Raw genomic sequence first — 12,073 nt, 5'->3', positions numbered from 1 at the left:
GGAGTCGTCGATCTAAATCCCGGTTTGTAATTGGAGCCGGCCGGGCCGGTAGAAGTGAAGCAATTAGTAGTAGTGGTCTGTCCGTAATTACGGAGTACTGTAGTGGTCCGAACGCGGTAGTGTCACGTGAAGCCTTGTCGTGGAGATGTGAATGTGGCGCCCATGTGGCAGTGATGTGGCGCTGCGGGGACTCCGACCCGTTTCTCCAGAGTATCTCCGTGGAGAGAGTAACTACGGAGTGACACGTGATATCTCTATATGGAAATGTATTGTTATCTGAAGGCAAGGTTGACGGAAGCGGGTAGATATCCCCGAATCTGTACTCTGTACGAGGCTGAGTGTAAGATCGTAAAAATAGTGATGCAATCGACCAAGTGCCCGTGCAAGGCGTAATCCCTGTCGACCTTACAGGGATGTGTAGCCTCGTCATAGCTTAATGGACATGGTATGCAACACGTGACAAAGGTTCTAAATGGAATTGTTACCGGGGGCTGGGTAGGTGTGTAGCAAGCGAATATTAGGACGAACTCGGTGAATTTTAAGGGTGAACTATGCCGTGTCTGACTGACCGTCAGATAGAGATTGGAGAACAACATAATCCACAGTTGTTTCTTGTTCAAACACCTGTCAAAAAGCACCGACAAGGATAAGGACACCTTTGAGATAGCAAAGCCGCCCACTTCATCCCGGGATACCACACCTGGGCCGAAGGGCCGCAATTGAACAGGTAAGATTTGTTCCGGGAGAATTATGCAAAGAAATTTGACATGGTGAATAAAGACAGCACTTCGAACCACCAGGATGAGCACCGGGTGTTGCCCTGGAGGGACATCTGGCGGAAGCATATTTTTCGACTTTTTCCTGGAGCCCAGAAATTGGCTCTCACATGTGAAGGTGTGTCCATCAGTCGGTTCTGTTGATTTGCGCTGCTCGGTCATATAACACTTATCCCAGAACTTGGTACGAATATGTGGGCAGGATATCGTGATCGCTTGCCCCCTGTTTGAAGTGTGGGTTCTGGCCCAAAGTATACTATCTGAAAGTAAGTCATGGATACGAAAGGGTTGTCGATGAAAATTGATATCTTGTAGTGTCCGCAATGACATCCACATGAAGATATACCCCACATCTCAAAGATAGCATAAATAAGGACAGCTAACTGGATAATCCAGCTGAAGGCAAAAAATGGAAACGTTGGAAGAACCCCTCTGGTCTCATATGAAGTAAGCCCAATGCAAACATCCTACGCGACATATGTTGATACATGATCCAGACCAAGAGGCGCAATGCGGCGTTATCCGGAATACAGGACACGAGGAGGAATATCAGGTAGATAGCCTAGCCCAAGAGCTGACAGAGCTCCTTGTCAGCCCTAAAGTACGGACCTGAGCGCTCAGCCAAGGGAGATCAGGAAGCATTCGTCATAATACATCCTATCAAGACTATCTTTATGCAAGCATATCTTCGCGACGTCCAGTCAGAATAAATGCCAGACACAGAATGGTTGGATACTTGACGGTCCAAATTCTTCGAGCTTAAGGAGCTGGATGGCCGGAAGGAGGCACTAAGAATGCTGTTTAGACCGGGCAGATACTTCCTAAGCGGCCAAGCGCAGTCCGAGCAACTAAAGCTAGCATAATTGATGGTTACGACGTGCCGTCACTTCTCTGGGCACAATAGACATACGAGTATTGGACGAACTATGTTTGGGCTCAATCTCATGAACTAGGAGTAGGAGGAAGAAAGTCGTAAATAAATAACAGGCTAGCCTAATCGGGAAAGTTCCAGGCCTCAGGCCATTATGTCACATCTGGCCGTATCTAGATGCTCCCTTCCCTTCAATTATCTTCATTTATTTCACCTTCATCATGACTGCGGCGTACGAGAAACCATCGCCAGAACGCAGCGAATGCCTTGAGCGTTTGCAAAGCCTCGAACGCCAAGTGTGCGACATGACAAACGAGTTGTATAATGAAGCTGAGGGGAATTGCTTTGCATTCTTCAAATGCAGGTGAATTCCACGAGATTGAGTTCCTCAAACAGCACACTATTTACACAGTAAGTCTTTATTTCATCGTCAAGTATGCTGGGAATATGGACAGCACTAACGCGCAGTACACACAATACTAGATTCTGCTCATCTCATTCATGGGACCCCGACATGCTCGAATGCCCCAGGCCCATTATGATGGCTCGAACGTGATTATCTACAAGACCGAACTTTACGATTTCACCAAGGACAGGAGCGTCAAGGCCCTGACACTTTTCTCACGATGGGCAGCTTCGTCTGGTGTTGGGGACACGAGACCAAAGAAAACCCAACTCGAAAGTCGCTCGCTGACAGTACAGTGGTCCCTTCGCGCCACGAAGTTACAGTGTAATCTTTACTCCTTTTGGCGTTTGGTTTGATTTGATCTCTTGATGGTCGACAAAGTGGCGTTGAAATTGGGCAATTTACTTGCTGTGTCGCTTTCCTGTGTTGGGTATGTTGAATATGTTGAATCGCGTGTTTGTACTCTGTATCATCAGACGGAGTCTTTCCAAGCACTTCTATAGAATCCTGACTGCACCTACAATATCACGAACACATTCTCCAGACCTATGGTCGACTTTTTGATTGACAGAAAAGAATATTATCAGACTGAGCTATGGTCTCGAATGTTGTAGATGTTGTTGTATAGAACCGACTAGAAAATAAGGCTTCGGAAATAGTTGACGGACAATGAAGTGACGGCGTTGTTATTTTGAATGAGTTAATTTGTATTTATCTCCATTAACAACCCACTACATAAACAAGACATACCCAACATGATATGGAATATATTCAAACGAAAAAGAAACAGCAGCACCGTCGCCTCCTCCATCCCCAGAACCCCAACCCCAATACCAAACGCCGCAGTATCGGCCAACTCATCCTGAACAGAGCAGATGAGCAAGCTCGCCACCAGCCTAAAGATGGCCACGGGAATGATTCCAACGCATACGAGCAGCTTGACATAATAAAAACCTACCTCGAAGACCTCGGTCGTGACGCCTGTGCGGGAGGTCTATCCGACTTAGTAGGCTGTTGCGAGAGAGTCCTAAGAGGCAAAGTGCAAAGTCCCATCCGAGTTCCCTGAGCTCAGAGGCCAAGTTGTGAACTCGATCCTTGGACAAGAAGCCCAGATGCTGCGTGTAAGGGGTGTCCTTGAGTACCTAGCGAGTGAGGGGTTGATTGCGAACGTCATGGATCCTGAGATTGTCGAGAAAATGGCTAGGGATAAGCTGGAGGATGTGAGCGATCTGTCTGATAGATTCTGGGAGGTTCCTCAGATTGTGAAGCTGATGGAGCCGTTTTCGGGAGATTGTCGTCGTGCTTGTTTTCCGCATGCTGAGTACTTGCTGTTTGATGTGGTGGCTTGTGATCGGTTTTTTTGCAGCCAGATGCTTTTGATTTGGAGCGAGTTATGGTTGCTATTCAGCGACGTTTGGATGAGACATACAACTTGGCTTGTTTATTCAATTAACAGTGATAATCTGTATTACTACAACACTACAACAAAGTCATTATTAATTATCCATTACTATTTCCGGACTTTGTAAACAGCGCGCAACTGCGGTATAACCTCCCCATGTACAATCAACGGCACCACAGCAATCAACCACATCAAATACACCATCCCCACAGCAGCCAGAAGGCGCATTTTCTCAATAACCTTCCACGCCATGTGCAGGGGAGTAAACGACACTCTCGAGAGCGGCTGCGACTTGACAGCATCCGCAATCTGCCACGCCACGCGACGATTAATAGCCTCCCACGTCGTCTCGTCCGCATACCCCCGAGCAGCACGGCTCAGACTAGACCGGAGTCCCCCGTCAAGCGACATCTGTCTTACCAACGCGACAAACCCATCCAGATCGTCCGGCGACACGAGATACCCCGTCTGACCATTACGAATAATATCCGACGGCCCGCCCTGATCGCGCGCGATAACCGGAAGCCCACTAGCCATGGCCTCAAGCACGACAAGCCCAAACGTCTCAGTTACAGAGCAGTGCAGGAATAAATCCCCAGCAGCGTATGCGCGCGCGAGATCCACGCCCGTCAGGAAGCCGGTGAAAATGACATGGTCCTGGACTGCGTCGAAGAGACGGTGGATACGAGTTTCGACGGCTGGGTTGCGGTTGCCGCCTACGATGAGGAGTTTGAAAGGTAGGTTTGCTGCTGCGAGACGTGTTGCTGCGCGAGCTAGGAAGTTGAAGCCTTTTTCTGGGGCTAGGCGGCATACGTAGACGAGGATTATTTCGTTGTTGGGGGCGATTGACTGGCGGTAGTTTTCATCGCGATGGGATGGGTTGAATAGTGAAGTATCGACGCCACGGCCAAGTTTATGGAATCGGTTCTGCGGTGCTCCTGTCTTCTCGAGATACCCTTGTATAGTAGAAGAGGGATAGAAGATGGTGTGCACGGCGGGGAGACTAAACAAGTACCCCTGCACCGTCGCCAGAAGCCAGACAGCGAAGCGGTCCAACGGAGCCGGCAGGAGGATTTCGCTGTATGCAGATAAATCCGTCTGAAAGTTCAACAGCACAACCGGAGAACGTCGCAGCTGGCGAAGAAGTAGCAGCATCTGGAAACCAAGCGAGGCAGGGCTAGCCAGATAGATCACGTCAGGCTCGAAGGTTTGTCGGTAGACATCGTTTAGGTGGAATGGATACACCACTGTCAGGTCCGGATTGTAGGGTAGTGGATATCCGGGTATGCGCACTTCGCGGAATGGCTTTTCACCTGCCTGCTGCTGTTGATGGCCCTCAAAGCGCGGCGCAACCACTGCCAGGTCTACTCCATTGCGATGGAGATAATCGACGAGACTGCGCGTTGTGCGACTGACGCCGTTGACCGGACCGAGTGATTCTGTCGTCAACAAGACCCGTTTCTCTCTAAGAACATCCGGGAAGTTATCTCGTGGAGAGATAGAGACGGCTGTATTTAGGGCCATACTGCAGCGCTGGGAACACACCTATTGTCCACGAAACCGCAGACACCCCACCTTATGAATACCGAACAAGAAGCAAGCCATCCTCATTTTTCATCCCTCCTCTTTATCGTGACGAAAGAACCATAAACCTTGGACGAATTCTATTCGACTCCGAAATAAGGATATCGCAAGCCGGCGGCACGTGGGCCGGTCCCTCGCTAGGGACGAGTCAAGAACAACAACCACTGGCAGTCCGGGAGACACCCCGCGTGCTGAATACCACGAGTTTTCTAGGATAGTAGCGGGACATCCCGTTGGTTATTCTATGGTACAACATGGTCACGATAACGGCTAGCGATCACAGGGCATTGCCCCTCGACCGAAGGAGGGGCAGTTGGCGCAAACCGTGTATAAACCATTTGGTCCCGCGGACTAAGGCCAGAATGGTACTATTTACATCGATAAATCTATATGGCAATCTGCCAGGGAGACGCTATGGATTTCGTCGCTTCTCCCCTGGGAACCTCGGGCGAGGGTTCCTGGAGCGGTTCGGGTTCGGGTTCAACTGCTCTCACTACGCCTGCTTCGAGTCCTTTGTTCGGACCATCTAAAGGAGATGATCTTGCTTTGTCGCCGTCGCCGAGTTCTCCTGGTTCTGGTTATATCTCCTTCCAGGGCCCTGCGGCATGGGGTGCTGTGAAGGATGTTTGCGTCGTGGGTGCGGGTTATGTAGGTAGGCTTTTCTTGCTGAAGGAGAGTGGAAAGTGACTTGTTGCTAACCTGAACAGGAGGACCAACTGCCGCAGTTTTGGCGCTGAACAACCCAACAATAACCGTCAACGTCCTGGACCGGGACCCCCGACGCATCCAAAAATGGACATCACCACACCTCCCCGTGCACGAACAGGGCCTGGTCAACGTAGTCCGCGCGACTAGAGACAGCACAACAATCAAAACCAACAATCCCATCGCAAACACTACAAACACCCTGAAACGCCGCCCCAACCTGTTCTTCACTTGCGACTCGGCGCGCACATCACAAGCCGACATGATCTTCCTAGCAGTCAACACGCCAACCAAAACCTTCGGAGAAGGCGCCGGAAGAGCAACTAACATGACAGCCATCGATGAGGCCGTGCGCGAAATAGCAGCGCACGCGAAACCGGGAACTATCATTGTGGAGAAAAGCACTGTGCCGTGTGGGACTGCGCAGCGGGTCCGGCAGTTGGTACATGCACCCAAGATTGCTTATGTATTTAGTTTAAATTTGCGACAATGCGGACTAACATGCTATGTTCTATAGCTGGCCAGCCTCCGCCCAGGAATCCCATTCGAAGTCCTCTCCAACCCTGAGTTCCTAGCCGAAGGCTCAGCCATCGATAATCTAACAACCCCAGACCGCGTCTTAATAGGATCCTCGGGCACGCCATCTGGCCACCACGCAGCCCGCGTCTTGGCCAGTATATACAGCGCCTGGGTACCCTCTACCCGCATCCTCGAAATCAACGCCTGGTCCTCCGAACTCGCCAAACTCGTCGCCAACGCCATGCTCGCTCAGCGAATCAGCAGCATCAACTCCATCAGCGCGATCTGCGAACGCACAGGCGCAGAAGTCGACCAGGTCTCCCGAGCCATCGGGCTAGACCCGCGAATCGGGCCTCAATTCCTAAAAGCTGGCCTTGGGTTTGGTGGAAGCTGTTTCCGGAAGGACATTGCCAGTTTGACGTATCTGGCTGAGTCGCTGGGGTTAGATAATGTCGCGGATTACTGGAGACAGGTGAATGTGATGAACGAGGCGCAGCGGAATCGGTTTGCTGGGAAGGTTGCTCAGCGGTTTTGGGGAAATCTGGTTGGGCAGAAGTTGGCGCTACTTGGGTTTGCGTTTAAGAAGGGGACGGGGGATCCGCGGGAGTCGTTGGCTGTTGATGTGATTAGGCTATTGCTTGAAGAACGACCGTTGGAGATTGCCGTTTTCGATCCGTATTGTCGAGAGGAGGATATTATTCGGGAGGTTGAGACTGTCTGTGGTGATACCAGTGCGGTCAAGGTCTATGGTGATCCATACCTTGCCTGTTCACTGGCGAATGCGGTGCTTGTCATTACCGACTGCGATCAATTCCGGAACTCATCTCGGCGGTCATCCACTAAATCCTATACCTCCGAAACAGACAGCAGCCTTGAAAACGATCCAACTGTACAGGATGTATGGGTCTCCAATGGCACGACCTACCACTTGACACCTCAAGATACCTGTCCCGTTGACTGCGCTGATTGTCGCTCGAAGTCGAGCCGTCCTACGGTGCTGGAACCGCTGGAGTGGGCGCGCATCGCGTATAATATGAAACATCCGAAATGGTTGTTTGATGGACGGGGGATGTTGGATGTAAAGGAGATGGAGAGGTTGGGGGTGAGGGTTGATGCTATTGGTCGGCGTTCTGATTTCCCATAGTTCTCTGATTTCCCGGCGCTATTTGGCTTCCGTTTGAATGTATATAGTGGTTTGAAACTTATAGATACTAATACCAAGTATTGTCATTTAATAGCAGTTCAACATTGCATCCATATACATTACAGAACGGATATAACATAGACATCCAACATAACACATAATCCATAAACACAATGGCTCAAATAAAATCACAAAATCACGACATAATAGCCTCAAACTTCCCCTCCACCTCCTCAATCTTCTTAACCGCCTTCTTATACCCCTCCATCCCCTGCAACAAATCCGCATACGCCTTCACATTTGGATACTTCTCCGCACCCTCCGGCAACCGAACCATAGCCGCGATAATCGGGAAACTAATCAGGATATCCGCAGCCGTCAACTCCTTACCACAGAGGTACGGACCGCCACCGGGAGCGGTCTTGAGCTGCTCGTCCAGGAAGCGGAAGTGGTTGTCGATGTTGCGGTTGATGAAGGCGGATTCGACCTTGGAGGCGACGATGCTGGTGAGGGGTTTGACGAAGAAGGGGACGGGGGCGTTGCGGACGCCTGTCTCGTTAGCAACCAAATAGCATACGGGAGGTGATATGGAAGGACTCACCATTCATAACCAATGACAACAGCAAAAACGGCATCAAACTCCCCTCCGCATAATGCATGTAATACCGGTACCGAATCCACTCGTCCGTCTCCGCACCAATCTGTCCCTCTTTTCCTTCCTTGTATCTCTTCGGCACGAGCCTCTCCCCATTGAAGTGGTCGCACAGATATTCCGTAATAAAGCCTGACTCAGCGAGAATCAACGGCGTGGCGGTGTTTGCGTTCTCGATACCGATAACGGGGGACTTTCCGAGGGGATGGACGTCCTTGAGTTCCTGGGGGGCGAGCATGTCGGGGCCGCGCTTGAAGGTTTTCAGTTCGTAGGGGATGTTGAGTTCTTCGAGGAGCCAGAGGATGCGCTGGGAGCGGGATTGCTCCAGCCTTCGTTGGATTAGAGATTTCCTGCTTGGCTGGGTGAGATGGAACATACCAGTACAGGGTGACCTTGGTGTCTTGAGCCATTGTGAGTGTAAATCTGTGAAAATTCAGAATATTGTGATGTCTGAAAAATGGAGGGGATCGCCAATATATATAGGGCAGAGGCGAACCTCGGCGATAATCTTGTGACGACGCTTTAGGATTAGGCGTGATGTCACGGTGGAGTGCATGTGCCAGAGTACAAGACCATTTCTGAGTCAACGCTCAAAGTAGAAATAAATGCGAAGGACAGTAGAATATAGAGGTGTGTCTAGACTGTACTTTATTTGATCTTATTTTCTAGCGTTTTCGTTATCGCATTCAGAGGTATCTCGAGTGGAGTGGAGTTATGCAGCATAATCTGCATAACTGCATATGACTCAGCGCCAAGCATCCGCGACTTCGACCTCAACTTCGCTTCTCTCTCACTTGCGCCGATAGACACGATCAACTGCAATCATGGCCGGTCCAAGCAAGTGTATGCCATTCCTCCCTACTGCTAGTTAAGATCAGTAGCTAACGACTTTCAGCGTTGGTCCTTGACCCGGCCCTCCAGAAATACTACGGTACTTCCACCCACCCGTTTCCCCGATAGTGATGCAAGAGACACCAAGAAACACACTCAATGCTCGAAACCAATTGCCTTCTGACGTTGGGGACATACCAACAATCCGAACACGACTGACATTGAGAAACAGAACTCACCGTCAACCGCTACAAGTATTTCCGCTGGACGCCGCGCCACGCCTGGTTCTCGTTCCTCTACATGGCTGCCATTCCCGGCGCTCTGGGCTACGTTGCCTACAACACCGATGTACGTCGCTGTCACTGGTATAAGGAGTTTAGTGAAAGGGCTAACTGGTCAGGGCAAATTTCACCTCCGCGGCAAGAGGAGGGAGGATTCCATTGCGGAGTTTTAAGTGATATCTCGGTTGTTCCGGAGTGTGTTATGGGGTTTATATTCCGACCCGACTCTGGACGTGTATTCATTAGAAATATACTGCATTTCTTCCTTCTTCAACATGCGATTGTGCTGACGATAACTTCGTTTCTGATTGGACGCTGCCAATCGATAAGCATTGTAGACATAGCAGTAATAAAATCATTCAAGTGAATCATTTATTATGAACTGGGTATCCCGAATTACATCCAGTTAAATCCCCAATGCCAGTCACAGCTAATACGGCGCCCATCCCCTCCTTCCACCCCGTCCACCCCGTCCACCCCGTCCACCCCCATCCGGCAACCTCTCCCCCCGTTTCCAATCCCCAGCAGGAACCCTTTCACCCCCCCTCCCCCTCCCACCCCGTCCAAGCCCAAACCCATTCTCCCGAAACGCCCTCATCCCCCCACCAATACTCCCTGGCCCCCCAACAGCGCCCCTCCCCGAGATAATCGGCGGCGCAACAGACCCATCCTCCAACGGCGGCAATATCGCACAATCCACATAATCCCCAATTACAAACCGCACATCCTGCAACGTCCTCTCCGTATCATTGCCTTGTAACCGTAAACCACGCGGCGGCGGCGCAGCAGCAGCAGCATCCTCCTCCTCATCCTCCCCGTTGTGAAACGGACTATCCCTTGGCCCAATAACCACATTCCCAATATCCTTACTCAAATACCGCCCTCTCGCATCCGCCCCCGGCCCCATCGCCGCAGCTGCTTTCGTATCGGGGTAAATAAGCCGGAAGCACAACCTCGTGCCCACAGGCGGATCAGGAAGAAGCGACGGCAGCGCCAAGGTAAGCAGCTGGCTGAGCTCGCGCAGGGTGCATGATTGCCAGGTGTAGATTTCGAGATGCGGCGGGAGGCGCGCGGTGGTTGCGGAGGGGGGTGACTGGGCGCGGATGGCATTGGGGCCGCTGACGGGGCCGCCGTAGGGTGAAGAGGTGGAGGGGGATGGGGAGAGGGAGAAGTCGGCGAGGTGATGGAAGTTGTTGAGGCGGTAGAAGAGCTTGAGGTGGAAGGGGGTGGTTGTTTGGCGGTCGATTTGGGGCGCGTTTCGCGCGGCCATTTTGGTTTTTTGTGAGGTTGTTGTTTCAGCTTATTCGGGGTTGAAGGATTGTGTCAATTGGTATACTCGATATAACGGTGGATTGTGGTGTGGCGTGGTTGGAGCTGACGGTTGAGGTTGAAGGTGTCTTCGTCACGAGAAGAAATCCGGAGCTTTGTCGGACTTCGACTTCCACCGCCGCAAGCATTCACCTTTTCAACCACTACCGTATCTCCAGAAATCATTCATGGACTAACTCATCTTATTTCTTTCTATAACTATTGACTCGATAACAGCAAAATGGATTTCGCAGCTTTAATGTCCAAAGAAATCGGCAAAGCCAAAGGCACCGACTCCCAGAAAGAGACAGAAAAACAATCCAAACAACCAGCAAAGAAATACACCCGTCGCGGCGAAGAAGAAGCAGCCCGAATCGCCGCCTACAATGAAGAACAAGAACGCCTCCGTCGCGAACGAGAAGAGCGCATGTCACTAAAGCGCAAGGCCGACGACGAAGAAGCCGAACGGCGACGCGAACGAGAACAGAAGAAGCAGAAACTGGCAGAGGAGTCACGCAAAAAGAGGGAAGAGGAGGAAGCAGTTAAGGAACGAGAACGTAGGAAGAAGCTCGGTTTGCCAGAATTACCACCGCCTGGTAGTGGAAGCGAAGAAGGGATATTGGGCGAGGGCGAGAAAGAGGGTGATATTCCTGATGAAGAACTTGCGCAGAAATTCCGCGAGCTGGAAGAACCGGTCTGTTTATTTGGAGAATCGCATAACTCTCGTCTACGACGATACCGCCGCCTAGTCCAGCGCGCGCTTACGCCAAAGCCGAAGCTGTCCAATGGCCCGATTCCTACGACGCTGGAGCCGGTTCCTGAGGTCGAAATGAAGATCTCCCAGACCATTCCCAAAGAAAACGAGGGCCGGAAGTTCTTGTTCCGACAACTTGCGTCGTATTTCAACATGGTGCTTTCGGAGTGGGAGATTGCTTTGGCGAAGCGGGATCTGACTGTCAGACAAAGTCTCCAGGGTCGACAGGCGTACAATGCTATGGCGCAATCGAGGGATAACCTGAAGCCATTGTTTAAAAAGCTGGAGAAGTTCGATGTGGATGATAAAATGTTGGAACCTATTCTGGAGATCGTCCACAAGGCTCAGCAAAGGAGATACGTCGATGCGAATGATGCTTATTTGCGGTTGAGTATTGGAAAGGCGTAAGTTTCTTACCCTTATGTCTTGAAGACAGATTCTGACTATTTTGATAAACAGTGCATGGCCCATTGGTGTTACCATGGTTGGTATCCACGAGCGATCAGCACGAGAGAAACTGCATCAGAGCGACCAGCAAGCGCATATCCTCAGTGACGAGGTTACGCGCAAGTACCTACAGAGTATCAAGCGATGTTTGAGCTTTGCGCAGGTGCGGTGGCCGCCGGACGACCAGTTGCAAATTATGGGCTAGATTTCGACAAGGATTCATTTGGACAAATATGTGATTTCCCTGTATACAAGTTGGTATGCTAGCAATGCTTCCAAAATTGATGTAGGCTAAGTTTTATTCAAGGACAATGTATACGTTCCAGGATTACAAGCACAGATATCTCTGTTTGGACTTCGTCTCATCGTCTTGGGCAACCCCTTATCATGAAT

General features: G+C 50.8%; 7 protein-coding genes across 7 annotated transcripts; 4 read left to right on the top strand and 3 right to left on the bottom strand.

Moving 5' to 3' along the window:
* Positions 1-1,875: 1,875 nt before the first annotated feature.
* ASPGLDRAFT_42974 (uncharacterized protein) lies at positions 1,876-2,597 on the top strand. Its single transcript, XM_022545714.1, has 2 exons — positions 1,876-2,058; positions 2,131-2,597. Exons 1-2 carry the CDS (start codon positions 1,972-1,974, stop codon positions 2,407-2,409), a joined length of 366 nt encoding a protein of 121 aa, XP_022404591.1. The 5' UTR covers positions 1,876-1,971; the 3' UTR covers positions 2,410-2,597.
* A 966-nt stretch (positions 2,598-3,563) lies between these two features.
* ASPGLDRAFT_22706 (glycosyltransferase family 4 protein) lies at positions 3,564-4,979 on the bottom strand (the record flags this gene model as incomplete). The annotated part of the gene is made up of 1 exon (XM_022543213.1): positions 3,564-4,979. One exon carries the CDS (start codon positions 4,977-4,979, stop codon positions 3,564-3,566), a length of 1,416 nt encoding a protein of 471 aa, XP_022404590.1.
* Positions 4,980-5,453: 474 nt separating this feature from the next.
* On the top strand, positions 5,454-7,407 carry ugd1 (UDP-glucose dehydrogenase; the record flags this gene model as incomplete). Its single annotated transcript, XM_022539957.1, has 3 exons — positions 5,454-5,691; positions 5,747-6,186; positions 6,262-7,407. The coding sequence occupies 3 exons, from the start codon at positions 5,454-5,456 to the stop codon at positions 7,405-7,407; spliced, it is 1,824 nt and encodes a 607-aa protein (XP_022404589.1).
* Positions 7,408-7,514: 107 nt separating this feature from the next.
* ASPGLDRAFT_42971 (glutathione S-transferase) lies at positions 7,515-8,701 on the bottom strand. The gene is made up of 3 exons (XM_022545713.1): positions 8,438-8,701; positions 8,009-8,388; positions 7,515-7,956 (listed from the first exon to the last, which is right to left on the bottom strand). Exons 1-3 carry the CDS (start codon positions 8,467-8,469, stop codon positions 7,604-7,606), a joined length of 765 nt encoding a protein of 254 aa, XP_022404588.1. The 5' UTR covers positions 8,470-8,701; the 3' UTR covers positions 7,515-7,603.
* On the top strand, positions 8,660-9,504 carry ASPGLDRAFT_1005086 (uncharacterized protein). Its single transcript, XM_022539401.1, has 5 exons — positions 8,660-8,902; positions 8,955-8,990; positions 9,123-9,238; positions 9,291-9,355; positions 9,418-9,504. Exons 1-4 carry the CDS (start codon positions 8,884-8,886, stop codon positions 9,342-9,344), a joined length of 225 nt encoding a protein of 74 aa, XP_022404587.1. The 5' UTR covers positions 8,660-8,883; the 3' UTR covers positions 9,345-9,355; positions 9,418-9,504.
* A 97-nt stretch (positions 9,505-9,601) lies between these two features.
* ASPGLDRAFT_118896 (SAP18 family protein) lies at positions 9,602-10,441 on the bottom strand (the record flags this gene model as incomplete). Its single annotated transcript, XM_022539995.1, has 1 exon — positions 9,602-10,441. The coding sequence occupies one exon, from the start codon at positions 10,439-10,441 to the stop codon at positions 9,602-9,604; it is 840 nt and encodes a 279-aa protein (XP_022404586.1).
* Positions 10,442-10,630: 189 nt separating this feature from the next.
* Positions 10,631-12,020, top strand: ASPGLDRAFT_42970 (mRNA splicing protein PRP18). Its single transcript, XM_022545712.1, has 2 exons — positions 10,631-11,637; positions 11,693-12,020. The coding sequence occupies exons 1-2, from the start codon at positions 10,721-10,723 to the stop codon at positions 11,883-11,885; spliced, it is 1,110 nt and encodes a 369-aa protein (XP_022404585.1). The 5' UTR covers positions 10,631-10,720; the 3' UTR covers positions 11,886-12,020.
* Positions 12,021-12,073: the final 53 nt, after the last annotated feature.

This window comes from Aspergillus glaucus (assembly GCF_001890805.1).
Source record: "Aspergillus glaucus CBS 516.65 unplaced genomic scaffold ASPGLscaffold_3, whole genome shotgun sequence".
Lineage (NCBI taxonomy): Eukaryota > Fungi > Ascomycota > Eurotiomycetes > Eurotiales > Aspergillaceae > Aspergillus > Aspergillus glaucus.
This window is presented reverse-complemented; position numbering and strand designations above follow the sequence as displayed.

Bases quoted from the DNA above. Each gene is read 5' to 3' on its own strand.
- ASPGLDRAFT_42970 (XM_022545712.1), top strand. From the start codon at position 10,721: ATGGATTTCGCAGCTTTAATGTCCAAAGAAATCGGCAAAGCCAAAGGC. The intron at 11,638-11,692 runs GTAAGTTTCTTA...TTTGATAAACAG, and splicing joins CGGTTGAGTATTGGAAAGGC to TGCATGGCCCATTGGTGTTA.
- ASPGLDRAFT_1005086 (XM_022539401.1), top strand. The intron at 8,991-9,122 runs GTACTTCCACCC...ATTGAGAAACAG, and splicing joins GGCCCTCCAGAAATACTACG to AACTCACCGTCAACCGCTAC. The intron at 9,239-9,290 runs GTACGTCGCTGT...CTAACTGGTCAG, and splicing joins ACGTTGCCTACAACACCGAT to GGCAAATTTCACCTCCGCGG.
- ASPGLDRAFT_42971 (XM_022545713.1), bottom strand. From the start codon at position 8,469: ATGGCTCAAGACACCAAGGTCACCCTGTACTG. The intron at 8,389-8,437 runs GTATGTTCCATC...AATCCAACGAAG, and splicing joins ACCAAGGTCACCCTGTACTG to GCTGGAGCAATCCCGCTCCC. The intron at 7,957-8,008 runs GTGAGTCCTTCC...CTAACGAGACAG, and splicing joins GTTGTCATTGGTTATGAATG to GCGTCCGCAACGCCCCCGTC.
- ASPGLDRAFT_42974 (XM_022545714.1), top strand. From the start codon at position 1,972: ATGAAGCTGAGGGGAATTGCTTTGCATTCTTCAAATGCAGGTGAATTC. The intron at 2,059-2,130 runs GTAAGTCTTTAT...ACACAATACTAG, and splicing joins AACAGCACACTATTTACACA to ATTCTGCTCATCTCATTCAT.